This window comes from Notolabrus celidotus, chromosome 19 (assembly GCF_009762535.1).
Source record: "Notolabrus celidotus isolate fNotCel1 chromosome 19, fNotCel1.pri, whole genome shotgun sequence".
Taxonomy (NCBI): domain Eukaryota; kingdom Metazoa; phylum Chordata; class Actinopteri; order Labriformes; family Labridae; genus Notolabrus; species Notolabrus celidotus.
Genome location: NC_048290.1, coordinates 25,419,373 through 25,438,672, shown reverse-complemented (window position 1 = coordinate 25,438,672; position 19,300 = coordinate 25,419,373). Strand labels below are relative to the sequence as shown.

Below are 19,300 nucleotides of genomic sequence, written 5' to 3'. Positions count from 1 at the left end.
TCACATGTACAGTCCATTTACCATTTGCAAAGAAACAAACAAAAGCGAGATTGTACAAATTCATTAAAAAACACAAAAGTAAAGAAATGAACAGCTGTTGTAGGGAAACCAAAAAGTTAAAGTAAGAGAAATAAATAATCAGGGGATAAAAGGAAAGTTTGAGGGCTTCTGAAAGTAGAAAGTGAGGAATGTCTTTCAAGGTTTTCTCTTGTAAGTTTGATGTAAGGGCACAGTTAGCAGTTAGATATTTTGTACAGTAGTACACAGACATTTATGAACAATCAACTCTATTATGTAGGTAGCTGGGAACTGAAGTGATGCATTCAATTCTGGTGATTTTGTGAGACACAGGATGCAACATGGTGAATGAGGAGTGCTTAAATTGTAGTTTAAGGACTGGAATGACCATTTTAATCTGGACTTGAGCTTGTTTTCTTACGTTTGGATTGATGGCAATGCTTTTATAAACATCTTAGGTATTATGGCGCCAGCGTTGTATAAGATACTCTTGTTTGGAAACTGCAAGGACTTATGGAGGTCACCCATTTATGAACTTGTGAGTCCTTTTTCTTTATTTCAGTAAGTCATTATAGTGGAGAGTCATTTGAAGCATCTCTCATGGCCTGTGCATGTGCAGATCTGCATGTATGTGCACTGTGCATGTCAATATGAGAGTGTGCATGGGCATTGCATGCGTGTGTGAATGCACATCTGTCTCTCTTGATCCCTCTCTCCCTCCTTATATACATCCTCAATCATACTGGTGACAGTTCCAGTCCCAGTACACAGGCTCTGGGAGGGTGCGCTGGGGGTAGGAGGGGGTTGGTCAAAGGTTTGAATTGCAAATCCGAGCCTTCTGTTGGCGTCCAAGCCTTAGCGGGCCCTTCCCTGCCTTCATTCATGTGTTAATGAGGAGTCAGTGCAGGGGCAGATAGACGGATCGACCAGGGGCCTGGCGGGGGCGAGGGAGAGGAGGAGTGAGGCGTGGGTGAGAAGGAGTGAGGCGGGAAAACGACAAAGTCCTCTGATGGCGGAGGCCGCAGTGGAGGCTTTGATGAAGACGTTTGCGTTTGGAGTATAGAGAATATCCTAAAACATTCCTGGGGCGAGCTCAGAGGGAGGTAAAGGGGGACAGAAGGTGGGGGTGTGGGTGGGATTGTTATGGCTGTACATTTCATGAGTGATCCAGGAATGATCACACCATCACTGGGTGTCACGTCATGTTTGCTAAGCTGGGTTGAGGTTCATGTAAAGCTGTGCTTGGTACGCCTTGCCTCTTTTGTTTGGACTTGTGCTTTCTTTATGTCTGTAAGCAGTAAACATGAAATCAGCATTTATATGGTTTAGTTTAGAGAACACAAATATTTGCAATACATGAATTTGACAAGATTTTCATCCATTTTGCAGACGTAAACAACATTTCATCATCAACTGAGACCCTTCCAGATACTTTAATATTTTATGCATGCATCTATAAGAACATCCTCTTAAAAGAAGAAACCAGCTCACGTAACCTTTTGGAAAAATTCTGTTTTTATGGCAATTTCCCCACCGTAGACTGGACTTACCACAAACCTGATAATACCTGATTCATGAGGTCAAACATTCTCTTTTCAGTAGAGGTAAAGGAAGACTTTTTCATGACAAATATGAAAACAAGCATGTTTTTTATAGTTTCTTGTTGGCTTTCTCCGACAATCATCCTACCCAAACATCAGCCCTCCTCACCATGACTTTTCCTTCCAGGAGATGGGTGTGATAACCAACATTTCTCGTAAAAAGTCCCAATAAAAAGCCAAATTACAATCCAAAGTGAGTTTGAATCTCCCCCTCCCCCCTGATATCTGCCCATAGATTGATGTCAAAAGTCAATGCTACGCTGCCAGGCACCAGCTATAAAGCAGCCGGGGTCACACATGATCAGATGACAATGACCAACACAATGGATTAGCTGTAAAAAGGACTGGGGGGAGAGATTAGGGGTGAATTGATGACGCTTGGCGGCCTGGTTGGCTGGCTGGCCGGCCTGGGAGATCCTGGGTCTGTTTCAATAAGGAACATAAAGAGGTGAAATTAACATGTACCATGATACCAAGCAGAGAGAATCCTCTTAGAGATTACACCCATAACATGTTACGCCTATGGAACTGTATGGGAAAGGGAGACAAAGAGTGGAGGGAATGATCATTTTCCATTGTCGCAGACTACAGGGCATCCTATTCTCTGCCATAATGTCATATTTTAATTTGTCCTTTTCTGTTCTGACTCATGTAACTCTTCTACTTTTAGTTTTTCACAGAAAATTTCTCACCTGAAATAAACTGGACCTCCTCCCTCATTTCATTTCACAGCTGCCAGGCCGCACTGCTGCGTCCTTCATGAGGGGGTAAGCAGCAAGTATTCCTGCAACATCTGTGTTGGGTGCACATAAACACATACACACATGTTGACTAAAGCACACATTGATACAAAAACACACATGTGCACACGTACAAAAACAAACTCACAATGCATGGATCTGCACACACTCACACACACACACACACACACTCTCCATCTGTCTTTGTCTCCCTCCCACTGCCATCACCATGGGCCTGTCTGTAAAAAAAACGTGTGATGCATCAACAACACGCATGCTCAGTGTACGTCCAACGATGCCTTTTCACTCAAAGTTAAAATACCTATCAGACTGACATGCACTTTCAACACTAATAGCGTGTATAAAGTAGCATAAGTGTCCAGAACAGAGCTTGAGCCAAGAAATGAGTGGACTAAAAAGGACATGTTGTCCTCCTGTGGAGTGAGCATTAACACTCAGGAAGTAGAGCAATGCCAGCCACCTAAACTGGACCAAGGACCAGGATGTTTATCTCTGCAGCTGAGCGCTTACTGTGAACTATATAACAGATAAGGTCGACTTGGGTTTGACAGTGAAATGATGCCACCTACTGGTGGTTAATATGCATTGCAAACAAGATGGACTGCAGAATGAACCACTTGCAACTACTACATTTGAGAAGTCGTTGTAAAGTATCTTCATCATTAGTCTCTAATCAGTGTTTCTTATGGGTTTAGATGTCTTAGGAGAAGTCTGGTTATCGATCAATATTATTTCTATTGCACCTTTTATACAACCAATTGCAATTAAAAGTGATTTGCAGTGTCTGATAACAAGTAAAAGCTAAATAATAACAAAACATGGGACATATGAATACACAATTGAATTAAGAAGAATAGATTAATGCACACCAATAGAAATGAAAAATATGTAATGAAACAATAAAAGGAAAATAGAAAAAAAAGTTTAAAAAATCAGAAATAACAATAAAACCTAGTTAAGATCATGAAAAAGTAAAAATAAGAGTTTGAGATAACTTCAAGCACTAAAGTAACGATAAATGTAGAAGTTAAATAATCAAAGTTATTTTTGATTTAGTCTTTTTTTCCCCTTTTATACTCGTGCTTACTTAAATTAGTAATTTTTGTATTAACTAATCTCAAATAGTTACAATAATAGGCTGGCACAACCATGTGTTGATAAGTTTGACACTTTTTAATTTTGCTTCTCATGATCAGGAGATTTATATAAAGACTGATCATTCTGTCATTTTTTATGACAGCTTTGGTAATGCAGTTTTTTCTCCAGTAGCACTTGTTTCATTTTTATGTGCCAAAAAGTACAATAAAGTAAGACTAAAAAAGTATAACACATGATAATGCAGCAGGATGATGACTAATGACCAGAACAACAATAACAGAAAAGACAAAGGACTGCAGATACAAACAAAACCAAAATAGAAATAAAAATTTAAAATACAAAAAACGACTACAAGAATTTGTATAGATTAAAGCTCCTGTGAGGGATATTCAGTCTGTGTTGATTTTAGCCTCCAATGATGAAAAAGTAGTATGCCTTATTTTTGACTTATCTTCTATTGCACATACAGTACATACTTAAGTAGTGTTTTCTGACAAAACCTCTTCCTCCTTTATATCTTAACCATAATGAGTGTCACTCGTCAATAATCTTATCTATGGTAAATGTAATTCTAGAATATTTTGTAAGTGTGCTCTAAATAATCTCGTCTTTCAGGCTGACACTTACCCCGAGGCAGCGGCAATGTGCATTAAAAGTCACCATGTAGAAATATGAATCTTGTCAGTTATGGTTGCATTTAGTTTTCTATGTCATAAAGATCACTTTATCACATTACTATCAACTTCAATATCTTTCATAACCAGCCAAAAAAACACACAGCTTTAGGTGAGCGAGTCATCAAGAGAAAATACTTTTGTATTTAAGAATTAAACAATAATGAAATTATAAAGTGTTTGCTACATATTAGGATGGAACTTTGGATTTTGGATTGAACTTATCCTCAGGTGGCACTCACAGATGGTTATGCAGTTTGTGTGACTGACTCTAATTGAAATAGTCTTTGTTAAGTTTTTTTTTTAAACTGAGGTCTATAATAAGTTGTTTTATTGTGGATTAGGACATTTCCATTGTGTTTAATGATTTAAAGGAAACTGACCAGTCATTTTCTAAACTGAATCTAATCATTTAATCAACCTTATTAGTAGATATGTTACATTTGCTCAGCGCCACACATTGCACCATTATATTTAGAGCTTTGTTATTCATGGAAAAACTCAAACTCTTTGACACAAGCAATCATTTTATTTGAAAAAAGTGAATTTTCTATGTACAGTACGTAAAAAAACATGAGATCAGTCCTAAAACATTTCTTATCTTTTTGCTTCTTAAGTTCATCTCATACAGCCCTGTTGTAAAAAACAGGAGAGTCCGTACATGGTCAGAGCATTCCTGTACAGCATTCAACAGCGAACAAATAAAAACATCACATTGTCTTCATCATCATCATCATTATCATCATCATCATCATCTTCAGCATCATCAGCAACATCATCACTTTTTCACCTTCAGTGTTACCAAATACAAAACCTAAACCTGTAGGTTTCAATTCTGATAACACAATATCAAACATTGGTCTCAAAACACACAATAAACATGATTATTTTCTCCTGTGTGTATTCCTTCCTGTTAAATTGTATTACAATTAATGATTCAGTGTTTTTTGCTGACTTGAGATCGCCCCCTGTTGGATCCCAATGGGAACTGGCACTCATTATCTGTACAGCTGACTGGATATGGTTTCAGTTACAAAGAGAGGCGTCCATTTAAGGATCTCTGGTATACTACTCTAAGGTATGTGATATTGTTAGAATTATTTCTGTTTGATTGTTATCTGAAATGACTTTCATTCATAGTTAGATTATGCCTTTTGGATTGGCTTCGGAAGACCATGGGATAGTCTTTCAAAATAGGGTGATGTAGGGGTACAACTTTGAAAAACTGTGACATTTTGAATGTTTTTGTTCCTTAGGGTTCTCAGCCATTGGCTGACATGATTGCATATCTATGAGAGTTGGCTCCAGCCTTCTCAGGCCCACATGCTGCAAACACAGCAAAGATTGAACACCGATCAGTTGACCAAAATGTAATCCCATAGCAATAGCTCTATTGCTGCAACACAAAATAAAAAAAGAAACAAACATACAACCAAAAGACATTCTCTGCAGCAGGAATGTGGTCAACATTTCCTTACATGGCTCAGTTTGGGAACTGCTTTTTCTCATTTACTGAAAGTAAGTTGAAAAATACAGATTTCTTTGTTTTCAGTGTCATTTAAGTCAACACAGACATGACTGTATTATCTGCATACATTGTTATATTTGAATAACAATAAACACTAAGTTGATATTAACTGTCTGACTGTATACAAAGATTGATGACATTACAGCTCTCCACAAGTGAAGCCAAAACATTTAGAGCTCCCCCTATTGACTGGCTGCAGCATAGGTCATGAAGCCTGCTTCCTCCCTGATAACAGATGGTACATGGGTCAAACTTTAAAATCAAATTTAACGTCAAGGATTTTTTTTCTGAAACAGTTTCTGTTATCATGGTTAGTTCCAATCATGCTGAACTAGAACCAAATTTGTATTTTCCAATAATTGTTTAGTAAGATATTTCTCCCATAGGAGTAACTGAACTTGACTCTGTAGGCTGTGCCAACCTGGGGCATCTTTGCCATTTAATTGGTAAGTTCTATGAGTGTATTGGTTAGCAGAAGGGGTGCTGACTTTGGCTTACACTGTGCACAATAGCAGAGCTCATCACAGGTGTATTTTGGCATCACTTTTTTACAATGGAAGGTGGAGACACGTCGTCCATTTTTATATATCATTAGGATATAACTCATCTGCATACAGCGATATTCTGAAATGAGGCTGAAGCAACATTTCACTTGGTAGGACATGTAGAACCACATGCATTAACCGCATACTTAGTAATGCAAATTTACAACCAAAGCTGTAGACATACCACAGCATGTTCATAATGTTTTTGTACTAAGTGAAACATTGCTTTAACTTAATTTAAAGAGTACACATCCCATTTAAAGTTATAGTGCCGTTTTAAGATAAATTTAGTGCACAAGACACACAATATCAAATATATTCATCAAACAGCAACACCAGAGGGTTTCTTTGTCCTCTTTATGTTTTTAATGACATACAAAGCCCTCATATTTAAGTTGCTGCATTAGTATGGCAAATGTTTCATTTCTGATACATTTATTAATGCATGCTTGATACATTTTTAATGGGATTCAATGGGGCTGCTTGATACATATTTAATGAGCTTTTATGAACATGGCTCCCACAGAATGAGCACTGACACATTCTCTGGAATTTGGTGAAGCAATGTCCGAGATGTTTAGAAATTCTTCCAATCATTGTGACCAAAAAATAAATAATCATGAAACATCAATTACGCACACTAATGAAGGAATGTAAACACATACACACATTCAGTCACACAGACAAAACATCTTTATATGAGCTATGCAGGTTATTGTTATCATTTCTGCTACAGTGTGTGACAGCAGTTGTTTGCAACAAGAGGGTGTCTGTTTTATTGGTGCAGAGCCAAGCTCTGCAGCTCTGTTTGGCCCTCGGGACACACCGTACACATGTTCCTGTTTGTTCCAAACAGAGGAAGCTGGTCGTCCATCTCTCCCATCCTTTTTTTTTTTCCACTTAGCTTGTCTCATTTAAATATTTAAGCGCTAAGTGAGGAAGTCCACATGGAGGAACAGAAGGAGGAGTCCACACTGAGTGCAACATGTGCTCTAAATGAGACCCTCTTCTTTGTTGTCCTATTGCTCACTGCAGACGCTCTGTTAGCTGCCTCTTTATTCTCTCTCGTCCTCCTCAGTTTGGACTCTTCCACATCATCCTTCCCGATGCAAAACAAGACCATACCACAATAAGTGGCAAGTGCAGAATACGGGGATGTCCTGGCAGGTGCTATAGCTCGCTTTGGCGCACAGGAGGCTCTAGCTTATGTGACAGGGCGGTGAGGACCTTATCAAACTTCTCGTAGCGCTCCGATTGGCTGCCCTCGGAGCCCCGGCTGCCCCACAGAAGACGCATCTGAAACTCAGTCTGGAAGATCTCATGTATTTCTGCTCGCTCCTGGAAACCTGGAGGAGATAGGAGAGAGGAGAGGACTTAAACTTTTTGTTGTAACAATGACTAATGAAAATAAATCGATCCATAACTGGGTAATAAAATATAACAAGACCACTGACAAACTCACTCCACTATAGCTGATTCATTCCATTTTTAATAAATGACTGGTTGGAGCATATCTGAACATTTTCTTAAGAGCTCAAAAATGTTATGTTTATTTTACTCAGTATCTAAGTAGCTACACCTTAGATTGGTTTATGAAGCATACTGTTACAGAAATGGAAGCAGAAAAAATAACCTTTGAAAGACACAAATAAGGATAAAAGAGGAAGTAAATGTAGCCGCAATTTAGAGAATATTTAAAGTGATGCAACTGAAGTGATTCGATTAATGCAGGATCACTGATGATATCACTTCTTTTTATCATTGTATAGCAGACCATGTGGCATGTGGCTCCATTAGTGATTAGATGAAGACCGAGAGAAGGGGTTCAAAGCTCTCGTAGGCGATCTTTAAGGCAGGATTCTTTTTCACTGTCCCCAAGGTAAAGAAAGCCATCAGTTCCTAAATATCATCAATCTGTTACTCATTGCATCAAGGCTGCAATTACATAAACCTGTACTTAGGTTTTCAATCCATTAAATTCAGCCCGGGAGATCCATTAAATAATCAAAACCTGCTAACCTTAACCTCTAGATTTACTGAGGATGGATTTTAAAATAAAATAAAGACCATGAGATGATATAATTTAACAGCTGTATCAAGTAAGCATTTTAACTTTGTCTCAGTGCTGCAGATGAAGGGAGCAGACTGAGCAGGTCAGTCTAATCGATGGTGAGATATAACAGAAAACAGAGACGTGAGCTGAAAGGTATCGACACTCAGTTCAATAAAGCAGTAATGGGCTCTGGGAACCATTGGGGAGGTATTAGAGATCAATACAGTTAACATAGTATGCACACACACACGCTCTTGCAAATGATCATTACATAACATTACAGCTCTGATGTCATGATAACACCTATTCTATCTGTATTAATGAGTATGATAGTAGTACAGGGGTTGTGTGTGAATGTATTTTTTTGTGATACACAAGGCTCGAAGGAGGTGAATTTTCTTTCTAAATTAGAGTTTTCAGTTATGCTAGAACTGTATTACCAACATTCTTCTGATTCATTGTTGACAAAACATGACAACATGACAACTTTTGATTTTAGAGGAAAAGCTAGAGGACCATTTCAGTGGGCTCATAAATGTCTGCTACTATCATGGAAATCATTCAGCAGCTGTTCAACTTTTTTGGTTAGTACAGAGGTAGTGGTCCAAAGCCCGACCAACCAACAGACCAACATGGCCAAACATAAAACAATGATTGTTAAAGACACAGCTAAGACTTGAGTTCATGTTTCTAAAGACTCCTCAAACTTACCCTGCAGTTTGGTCTCCGTGTTGTTTCTATAAATCGCCCCGTGATGTGCGATGGTCCGAGCGGCCTCTAGGTGGTACATTACAACGTCGACTCCCACCTCTGCACTCTCCCAGGGCTCCAGTGTTTCCCCGAGAGCCATGCCCCGCTCCAAGAGGGACAGGACGGGAATGATGTGAGGGAAGGAGGTGTTGGACAGGACACTAGACTCTGCAAAAGAAAGAAGGTTTGAGTTACGAAAACTTGCACATCTTTTTTTTTTAAAACATAAGCAAACACATTTCAACCACAAAAACTAGGATCCCACCTTTGCCATCGTTCATGTTCTTCATAAAAGGTTTGAGTTTTTTCTCGTATAGGATAGCGCCCTCTGTGTGTCTCTGACGTAATGTCACCCACGTCTGCTCCAGGCGGGATATCTAAGATAATGAACAAATCAAAAACAGATTTCATTAAAAAGCGAATCATTGAAACGTAACATTTTGTGCTAATGATGATTCCTTTCATCTGTCGTACCTGAGGCAGCTCCAGGGCTCTCATCACAGCAGCAAATCCAAACATGTTGCCCAGGCTGCTTTTCAACTCAGCTGCCAGCTGGATGGTTTTGTGGAGCAGAGCTGCCCTTTCCTCGGTGCTCCCTGTGCAGCCCAGCAGGTCCACAGCCATCATGATCGACATGGTGTAGAATCTGAGAGAAGACATAGCACTATTTAATTAAGTGTGTTTGATAAAAGCACATTTCTGTCACTGCCAGGGAAGAAGAGATAGTAACGTCAAAATTCTTGAGACTTAAATTAAATATATATATTATTTCAAGTACTTTTCTTCATGCATGATACGTTTGTCATGATTAAAGCTTTAATGCACAGCTTCATGCCTCTTATTCATCCAATTTAGGTTTAGTGGGATGATAAAGAAGGGTAGAAAAAGGATGAGATTAGTATAGAGGGGAGAACTAAAGAGAGAAGAGAACAGATGGAGATAAAGATAAGAGAGCACAGATAATCAATAGCTCATGAAGGATTCAGTGAGGGATGTATAAAGGCAGACAGGAGGAAATGCATGTTTGTACCTCTCCAGCAGGTCAAGTCTTAGCTGGTGTCCGTGTGGTAGTGTCAGCAACTCCAACCCTGAGGACACTCCCATCATCCTTTGCATCTCTGAGGTCACGCCTAATATTCTAGCCACCTGTTAAAGAATTGAGAACAACAATTAGACATACAGGTACATACGCCATGTGTGTCCCTACATGGAAGCCTGTGGGGTAAATATGTAGTGTGTGTGTGTGTGTGTGAGTGTTTGTATGTACCCTGCAGTCCACCACGGTGATGTGTCTAGCGGCTGTTCTTGCATCCACCTCCGCCAGCAGCTCTTTGACTCTCTTCAGCACGGACATCTCCAGAGGTTTGTTCTCAGCCGGCATTAGACGAGACTCGTACCTGCACAAGAGAGATTACAATGCATTAAAAAAGATTGAACCAGGACACCACAGAAGAACAGGCTGTGAGTATGAGAAAGGAGAAACCTCTTACACTAGTGTTCCTTTTTTAAAATACAGAACATCAACATTTAAAAAAAAAAAGGCTCCTCTTAGTGCGATAAAGGTAAAATATGATCAAGTTCAGTAAGCGGCTCAAAGTACTTTCTGATGAATTATGCATTTAGCAGTGCCTGTTCATAAAAACTTCTTTTAGATATTATTTCTGTAGCTCTGTGATAGACTGACGAGTTGCTTGTCAAGTGACAGCCCGTGGCCTGACTGTGATAAGTGGTAAAAAGATAATGAATGTAGGTAGATTTATATCAAATAACCAAAACAACCTAAGAGCTTATTTCAAGACATTAAACATTTTTACTCACATATTTTTCTTATAGCTGTTTTTATTCACTCCTATGACTTTAATGAGTGACTGAAAGGCGCTTTTCCTGTCCTTTCAAAATAAAAGCCTATTTTTAAATCAAAGCAGGAAATATATTCACATAGGCCAAGGCAGTGATGAAGGTTCAATCAAAGCATAACTAAAAACATTTGTATGAGTGGACATCTTATTTCCAAAGTTAGATGACACACACATGAAATGTATTTTCTGTGCATAAGATACTTTTCTTATAACTGCAATAAAGGTGTCTGTAATAGATCTCAGGTGTGTTGGAGCCAACAGTTAATGTTTATGCCTCCTTCATCATATCAAATGAGAAAGTATACAACTGATACATGAGGAAGCTGTAATTTTGTGTGCTCAAGACAGTAACAGTAACAAAATAAAATGACCCCCAGCAGGACTTCACTGCTCGGGACTCATTTGCCTATCAATAATTAACACTCTCACTGTAGTTATTCTTCTCTAAAAGCAAGGGAACTAGTTGCATAGGAATGGCAGAGAAGCATAACTGGTTATTGTCAATCATGACATCAATTTCCAGAGCTCCTATCTCCAACACTCTTATTTATTGTGCAGCATATGCAAAGGAGTGCCAAGCATTTGGAGGAGTTGGCCTTGATATGTATTTGTTATGGATACTTAGAAATCTAAGTTTCTCAGAAGTTACCAACCTAGCTTTTAGCATCCAATGACAACATATGTTAACCTTCAAATTGCTTTCACAATAAATGGAGCGCCGCCTGCAAGCTAGTTCAGGCAGACAACTCGAGCCGCGCTCATCATACTGACACGTCACCACCTCTCCATCAGCTGATCTCAACATCCTCATTTGGCGGTCTATTTAAACAGCAAGTCTCCCTGTCTGCCTCTGCTTGCAGCGCTCCTGCTGTTCTGCTCAGTTCTGTGTGAAGTTCGTCCCCACCTCCTCCCCGGCTTCCACCTGCGGGCTCCGAGGGGGTTAGTCCTATCTCATTGCTCCTAATGTCTGCATTTGAATAATCTACGAGGAGTAATGAAGTTCGGAGCCCACACGCCAAACACAATACTGTATGCTGCAATAAACTTATTAAGTAAACGTGAGTTGTCTGACTGAACTGGCAATGTGAATTAGTAATAAATTGGTCTAAAACATGAGATTATCAAACCCCTTCAGTGATATCATTGTATGTATCTATAACCATGTGACCTTCAACCCTAGCTCTATTATTACAAAGACTGTATCCTCATAAGCTTTTTCTCCTTAACCAGCCTTTCAGTGGCTCAAAGATGCATCTAACACCGGTACCCTTTACTCCCCTAACTGCCAATTTCCCCTGTAGTGTTAACACAGACTATAATCCCCCTGCACCAAAGAATTTCACAGGGGACGCTTAGATGTCCAAAGCTGCTTCCTGCTCCATCGCTTCTGCCAACTCAGCGTACCTGACCATTTCTCCTTTTACAAGCCTCATCTGCTGTGTCCTTCTATGGCACAGTAAACCCAATAAAATACAGTAAGTGCTGTGTCTGAAACCTCAGCACAGAGTCTGCCCCTCAGGCTGACTCCCACAGGATTACAAACTGTTTCCAAAAGTCTATTTTTCAGTCTCTGCTCATGGCCTGGTTGAGGCTGCGTCACTCCTATACTTTTGTCCTTTCTGGCAAATTGTCAGCAGGTGCACTTCTCATTAAACTCATCTGGAGAGATTATACAGTGTAGTTAGGTAAAAATTAAACACAAGCTAAACAAAGAACTCTCTGTCTGTATTTATGACTCTAGAGCAGCCCTATTCAATTAGCGGACCACTGGCCCCATGCGGCCCGAAAGCAACTGCCGAGTGATTGTGACTTGGGTCCGGCAAGAAAAACACATTTTACTAACACTAACAAGTGCTGCTCTCTTATTGTGTTTATGCCCTTTTGGATGTGGCAATACCTTAATAAACATCCAGTGTGTTTGTTATCTTATCTATTTGTTTTTCTTTGAAATGGTTAACTTTGCTCACTGTCTGCTAAAAATGTCCGGCACAGCCCAAGTCCTTAGTCTGAAAATCCGTCCCGACCAAATATTTCATTGAATAGCCCTGCTCTAGAGTCTCTGTTACAACCATAGATTGTATACAAGAGCTGGACTTTGCCTTTTGGTTTCAAAGTGAAGCTACCAGAGAATTGCCTAAAACCTGTGATTATTCTAACTGCCAGCAGGGGGAGGACTGCACTGGTTGAAAAAAGAAATTACGATAGTATGAACATATCTCCTCCTCCTTCTATTGTACAAAAGTGAAGCCAAAATACCCTCTGACAATGGCAAAGTCTGTGCAGTAGGGATCAGTTCTCAGAGCTATGGTATTGACATCTCGCCCCCTACCGCTACACATGAGAGAAAAATTAAAGGTACAGTGTGTAGAAATGGGGATATTTAGAAACATCTAGTGGTCTAGACTGCTCCCTTGATCACCCCTCCTGTCAATGAAGCATCGGTGGCCTTCGAGGACGAGAAGCTCCTGTGAAGCGTGATAAGTATGAGCCTCCATTTGTTCAGTTTTGACCTTCAAAAAAGTCTAAATTATTTTGCGTGTAACAACTCTTTTGATTCGTCTTCCAACCACCCACGGCAATTCACTTAACTTGTACACAACATATGTTGCTAGTTTGTCCGTAACATGATGAAAGTAAGTATAATGACAACCATATTTGAGCAAATATTCTTTGATATGTATGCTGACATTATAGTTTGACCAATGTCCCATGTGTTAACATGAAGGAGGCCGGCTTAAGGACCTATACTGCAGCCAGTCAGTGAGAGCCACATATGTTTTGGAATTACTTTCAGAGAGCTGTCATGCTGTCCATCTTTTTATAAAGTCTATGGCTGTAAAGATTTTAAATGTGCTATGCGTCTGGAATTCACTTGACCGAACTGTAGCTTTAGCTGATAAGTCAATGATACCTTGTCACATTAGATTTTTTCTGTGTGATCCAGATTCTTCTCATGTTCCATCCTTTTTTCACTCAAAGAAAAAATAACAAGGATGTGTAGTGAACTAGCGCATTGTTGGTGCAAAAGTTAGCTCTTGTTTAATGTTTCTTTGGTTTGTGACTTAATGATATGCATATTTAGTCTTTGTAGCACAAGATGAAAGCTGGCATTTCCAGCAGCATCCGTTTTGCATATAAAAGTGGTAGAACTGTGAAGCCATGAAAGGAAGTCCTGTAATTTAGCACATAATGTACTCCTAAATTACTCTTGAACTCCTTTCTTGTCCTCTAAAGTAAATTTCCTAAAGTATGAAGCAGCTAGCTCTTTGAGTTGTAAGTTCTGGTCTTATAGAAGTAAAAGTCAAGTTGAAAACAGACACACTCATGTGTAAGGTTGGAGGCCAAACATGGTGTATGAGTGTGTTTCTTTGTGCTCTGTACCTGGATGGTTTGAATGAGGACGTTGTCTCCACCTGTGGAGCGCTGAACATCCCCTCTCCTTCCTCCTTCCCTCCATTCTGCCTCCCTTCTTCCACTCGCAATCGCTCCACGTAGCCCTTGGTTGGGGGTTTGGGGGGCCCGGCGGGGCACGGTCTGAGGTCACAGTAGCTCCCTGCTGTTTCTGAGGAATGTGATTGGTAGCTGGGATGGTGGGCGGGCGAGGAGTGTGCGGAGTGCAAAGCGTGTGCAGGATGCTCTGGAGGGTTGTCACAGGTGGAGGGGCTGAGCTGAGGGTCGCTGGATCGGCGCATCACGGGGGAGGGCGGGATGACCGCCAGGATCCGCCCTCCTGAGTGCGCTCTCTGCCTGGTGACTAAAGAAAAAACAGAGATGACTTTTAAAAATCTGTGGGTCTGTGAATTTCTTGTTCATGAGTACGTTCAACTTTTGCACTTACTAGCTGTGTATGCAGGAGACAGCGGGGTTTCTCCGACGGGTGACAAGGGGCAGCGGTACTCCTGAATCTGGTCCATGCTCATTGCACAGTTCCGCATTGCGTCTTTATGATGGTGGATTGTTGACGGGCTGCAAAAGCAACATTTGTGAAGATGTTAAAAACCTTTGTGTTCAGTTCAGGGTTCAAAATCATCCGTCAGGTGAAAGGAGGAGTGTTGTTACAGATGCTTCTTTAAGGTGAGAAAGGAGAGGAGAGTAGGTGTAACCTTGAAGACATTTTTTCACATCTCTATAAACACTTATTATTGTGTTATTCAAGAGTTGGCTCAGTATTTAGGTCTATAAAGAAGGAGCAGGGCATGTAGCACAATTTGGCCACTTAGGAGAAGATGAACTCTATTGATGTTTAAGGTACATAATCTTTATTTTTAGCACAATAACATTGGGAAAAGTTTTCAGAAAGTGTTCCCCAAATATCACTCTTTCCCCCTTTCTTTGCTTTCTGAAAACCCACTGTCTCATTGGCACTGGTTTTATCCCCTGCTTTGACAGCTTGCTGAACTTCTCCCCATACTCCCTGTGAGGATAACATTTATTTGCACTATACACAACACATTTGTCTGCTCCTTCTTTGTGGATTCAAGTTTCAAACAGTCTTGTTTTGTTTGAATCTTGAGCAACCGGTGCAGAAAGTGGCCAAGTGAATGAGTCAACTTTACTCGCAGGACTCAATGCTTTGGGGAAGGTGCTGAAGGTGAGTGTGGAGTGAGGGGGCTGCAGGAACGTGGGAGGTAAGTAGACTAGTTTAGTGCTCAAACACGACACACAAACAACCTGCAGATGGGCACAGGTTCCGGCTCTGGTTCTGGCTCTGGTGGGGCCACTGGCGTCTGAACTGGGCTGGGACTGTCTGAGTCACTGATCATGACCGAACACAGAGTGAGTATGAAACAATGACATATATGATGAGAAAAAACTAATCAGTGTTCAACAGTTTTCCATCTACTGGCTCACCTGTGAGATATCATCTTCTCCGTCGTCAGCCCGTCAGTCATGGTGACACTCCTTCTCTTGATGTACGCTCCTCTCTGACTGGACGGCGAGTAAGCGGAGCCCTGCTTACTGTGAGCTAGTGCGAAGGTGGCCTCAAGGTAGCGCAGAGGAAGAGTTCTGCTGACGGGACAGTAGATGTGGACACAGCTGGACTGAGAGACCGGTTTGCGCTGGCCCACGTAGAACCGCACAAGCTCCTGAACTGAATCGAAACTGTCAGCCTCCAGCACGTACTGCACCTGAAGATAACAAACACAGACAGATCTTTATTATTAGTTATTATTAGTTTGTATTGTATTTCAGCTGTGAGGATGCATCATGAACAAATGATGTTTATAGTATGTGGCCTCTTGACTAAAAAAAAACGAATGAAGCAAATGCGTAAACTGAAGAAAGCTTCTTCCTTCTGATGGTCAGAAGGGGGAGAAACTTACTTGTTCTACAAAGTTTAAAACTTATCTGTAATTCAAAGTAATCCTATAGGTGATTTGTGTGTTTAAAAAGCGGAACAGAAATTCAGGAGTAGGTTGATAGTGGAGGTCTGAAGGAAGATAGAGGGAGTAAAGAGGTAGACCTATATCTGACTAGCCTGCATCTGGAATTATTACCATCAATGGGGGGCATCAAAAATACAGGTCCTTCAAACTGAGGGCATATCTGGACTCGCTGAAGACCAGTGTAAAGTTTGATGGGAATAAAATCCACCATTTAAGTCAAGTATTTATATGAAATTGAGGCTTTGGGAAACCCTGCATTGACTATAAAGGCCAGTAAAGACTGTGGTAAAAACTTAAAACCATCTTCTCACAGGTTAACAGGTGTGACTGATTCAATCACTGATTGGGGTGACCATTCAGGTGTTCTTTCTGTTAAGAGAAATGGACCCTTAATTGGAAAGGCAATCATTAACAATATTGGTTACACCTGTGCTCGTATTGCTCCTGCCAATCACAGGACTGATGGTGCCTTCACATGAGGCAATAATAATAATGTTCACAAGGAGAGTAGATGTGAACCTTTTTGGGGGTGTTCAAGATTTATGATGTGATAACGATTATTTTTACCAACAGTGAAGGCCATGAGAGTTCATGTACCAGTGAACTGTGTGTAGTAGAGTTCTTTACAACTAGAATATAGAGGGTTTCACTTCATTATTCTATAATATGCCTCAGGAAAATATTGATATCCTGATGTCCTTTATGCATTTGTATTTCCTTCATTATGTTACCAGTTCGCTAGCTTGCACAATTTTAAAATTTGAAAAGTAGGGTTCATTTGGTGTCAGTGTGGCAGTTGCATTGCAAAGGCCTTCCTAGGGACATGACTTCCCATGTTGTAACAAGCTAACAAGTTAAGAACTGTTATTTATGCCCACAGAATATACATTGTGTTCGAAACATAGTGAATAAATATAAAAAAACATAGAAGCACATTTAAAGTTCCTGTGAGGAAAGTAGTGTTTTTTTTTAACCAAAAATGTTATGCAGCTTTCTTTTATTGGTCAAATATATCATTCATCAAGAATCTTGCTGGGAAATTGTAAAAAAAATGAAGGCTGTTTGGCAGCGTTCTGTTAATCACTTCCTCTGACATCTATACTTCAGCAGATTCAGACATTAAATATAACTAAATAGAAATGATCACTTTTCTTGCCAAGTGTCTCGTTTGCTTTTGAAGGTTAATTTTAATCTATTTAATGGCCAACTGAAAATTCCTCACAGTAGCTTTAAGAATGCAACTGATGCAAAAAGGACACTTATAATTTAATAAAGTAGTTGTTAAGAAGAGATGAGTGCTGAAACAGAGAGCCAGTAAATGCTTTAGTACATACCTTTGTGTCATTGGATTTAACTAGGACTTTACTGATCTTGAAGTGAAGCACCTCATTATCCCATCGACATGTCAGTATGTAGTCGCCCACACTGGTCAGAGAGTCACGCACCAGGAAATCTCCGTTACGAACAACCAGAGTCTCTGACACCTAGAGAGAGAGAGAGAGAGAGAAAAAAAATAAGTACATGGTTTAAATGAGTAAAATGAGACAAAAGACAGAAGAGCTTGAAGCAAAGTTGGCTCACTGAAGCACAGCAGGAGTGTGAATATTTAGTTTCTGACACTTTGACTGTTAAATAATTGAATTTACACAATCATGATAATTCATAAGCATGCCTGAGGACAGTTTCTGAACAAACACAACTATCTCTCTGACTGCCAAACCGTCTCTGCTGAGCCCTGTTTGAATTGGCAATGATGGATAAAATGCTGGCCACAATGGCCGGGATGATTTTGTGAGGACACATTTTATTGAGTGCGGCACTGTCGCAATAATGAAAGTTGTTTTGAATGTATTGACAAAACATGCAATCAAGAAAAGCAATCTCCCCCATTCCAAGTCAATGAAAACGCTTCAGGCTGTACATCTTGCTGATATCAAACACTGCAGATGTGTGTCTGGTTTCTGCAAGGAGTAAAGATCACAATATTGATCGTGTAACAAAGTAGTAAAGGAGATGAATATTTCAAACTTAGCAGGGTTACATTTAAAAGAACCTGCAGAGGAATAGCTGATGATTGCAGAAGGTGTGAAGCTTTAAATTCACTCTGCACAGGAAACGAGGCATGATTTATGCAATGCAGCACTGTGTGCAATGTTTCCAGAGGGTCACACACCAGCAGGGGGCAGCATGCACACAGGTCATCAGCTCAGGTAAGCGCAGAGTCCTCTTTACTCTCTTTCCCCCCTAAACTTAAGTCTGAGGTGGTGCCTTTTATATTTCCCTTGCAATCCCTAGCTGCTTTTGAATAAACATCCCGTCTTACCCTGAATCTCAAAATATTAAACACAAAACTCAAACATTTCAAATACTGGAAGTCTTAACTTTCAATTATTTTATTCATATAACCTCTTTTTGACTCAAGGAATAATTGTGGGTAAGCTCAAATTTTCAATGATGTGGATGGACATTTAAAGCAGAATAAATACACATAAAATGTACACACGAAAAAGGAAAAATGATAACAGTGGGTAACAGAAATCTGTTTTGTAATCATTGTTTAAAATTTGGTAAACTTTTGTTGAGTTTTAAATTGTGCTGTAAAAAGCTCCAAATGTGTGCAGTACAAAATGTAAAAGATGTTCTCACCCACTTCACAGAAGTCAAGTGGGAAAGTGATAAACTGCACGCTGCCAAAAGACCTTGTTATGCAGGTTCTCAAAAAGTAACTCATTTATCTATTTAAAGAAGGGAGGATGAGATTTTTGTTAGAAAATAAACTCTTCTTCAAATGTACAGGACAAGATAAGCAGAGAGATGCTGCTTTGTCTTAAAGGAGCGCTTAAATGAGACAAACTGGAAGTTTCTCACAGAGGCTTTAAAAATGCTCAGGAGAATCTACATAATATTTGAGTTTTATGTATTTATGTATTATGTATTTTATGTATTTCTTCCACTTTACTCCACTACATTTCCTAACTAAACTGTCCACTTTTATTTCTACTAAGTATTTCGGCTTGTAATTTGAC

General features: G+C 39.9%; 1 protein-coding gene and 1 long non-coding RNA gene across 6 annotated transcripts in view; both read right to left on the bottom strand.

Moving 5' to 3' along the window:
* Positions 1 to 1,524: 1,524 nt before the first annotated feature.
* Positions 1,525 to 2,623, bottom strand: LOC117831630. The gene is made up of 3 exons (XR_004635040.1): positions 2,508 to 2,623; positions 2,312 to 2,412; positions 1,525 to 2,042 (listed from the first exon to the last, which is right to left on the bottom strand). It is a non-coding gene; the product is annotated as an uncharacterized LOC117831630 (long non-coding RNA).
* Positions 2,624 to 4,661: 2,038 nt separating this feature from the next.
* sh2d3ca (SH2 domain containing 3Ca) overlaps positions 4,662 to 19,300 on the bottom strand; it is a 69,708-nt gene continuing 55,069 nt past the window's right edge. For 4 of the 5 annotated variants that reach the window (XM_034709715.1, XM_034709716.1, XM_034709719.1 and 1 more), the window contains 11 exons: positions 17,609 to 17,758; positions 15,739 to 16,016; positions 15,559 to 15,642; positions 14,726 to 14,853; positions 14,269 to 14,641; positions 10,296 to 10,425; positions 10,059 to 10,174; positions 9,503 to 9,674; positions 9,294 to 9,405; positions 8,990 to 9,196; positions 4,662 to 7,571 (listed from right to left, as the gene is read on the bottom strand). In XM_034709715.1, the coding sequence (XP_034565606.1) occupies positions 7,396 to 7,571; positions 8,990 to 9,196; positions 9,294 to 9,405; positions 9,503 to 9,674; positions 10,059 to 10,174; positions 10,296 to 10,425; positions 14,269 to 14,641; positions 14,726 to 14,853; positions 15,559 to 15,642; positions 15,739 to 16,016; positions 17,609 to 17,758 (1,926 nt within the window). In that variant the 3' untranslated portion in view covers positions 4,662 to 7,395. The remainder of the gene's footprint in view (positions 7,572 to 8,989; positions 9,197 to 9,293; positions 9,406 to 9,502; positions 9,675 to 10,058; positions 10,175 to 10,295; positions 10,426 to 14,268; positions 14,642 to 14,725; positions 14,854 to 15,558; positions 15,643 to 15,738; positions 16,017 to 17,608; positions 17,759 to 19,300) is intronic. The other variant, XM_034709717.1, reaches the window with a different exon arrangement.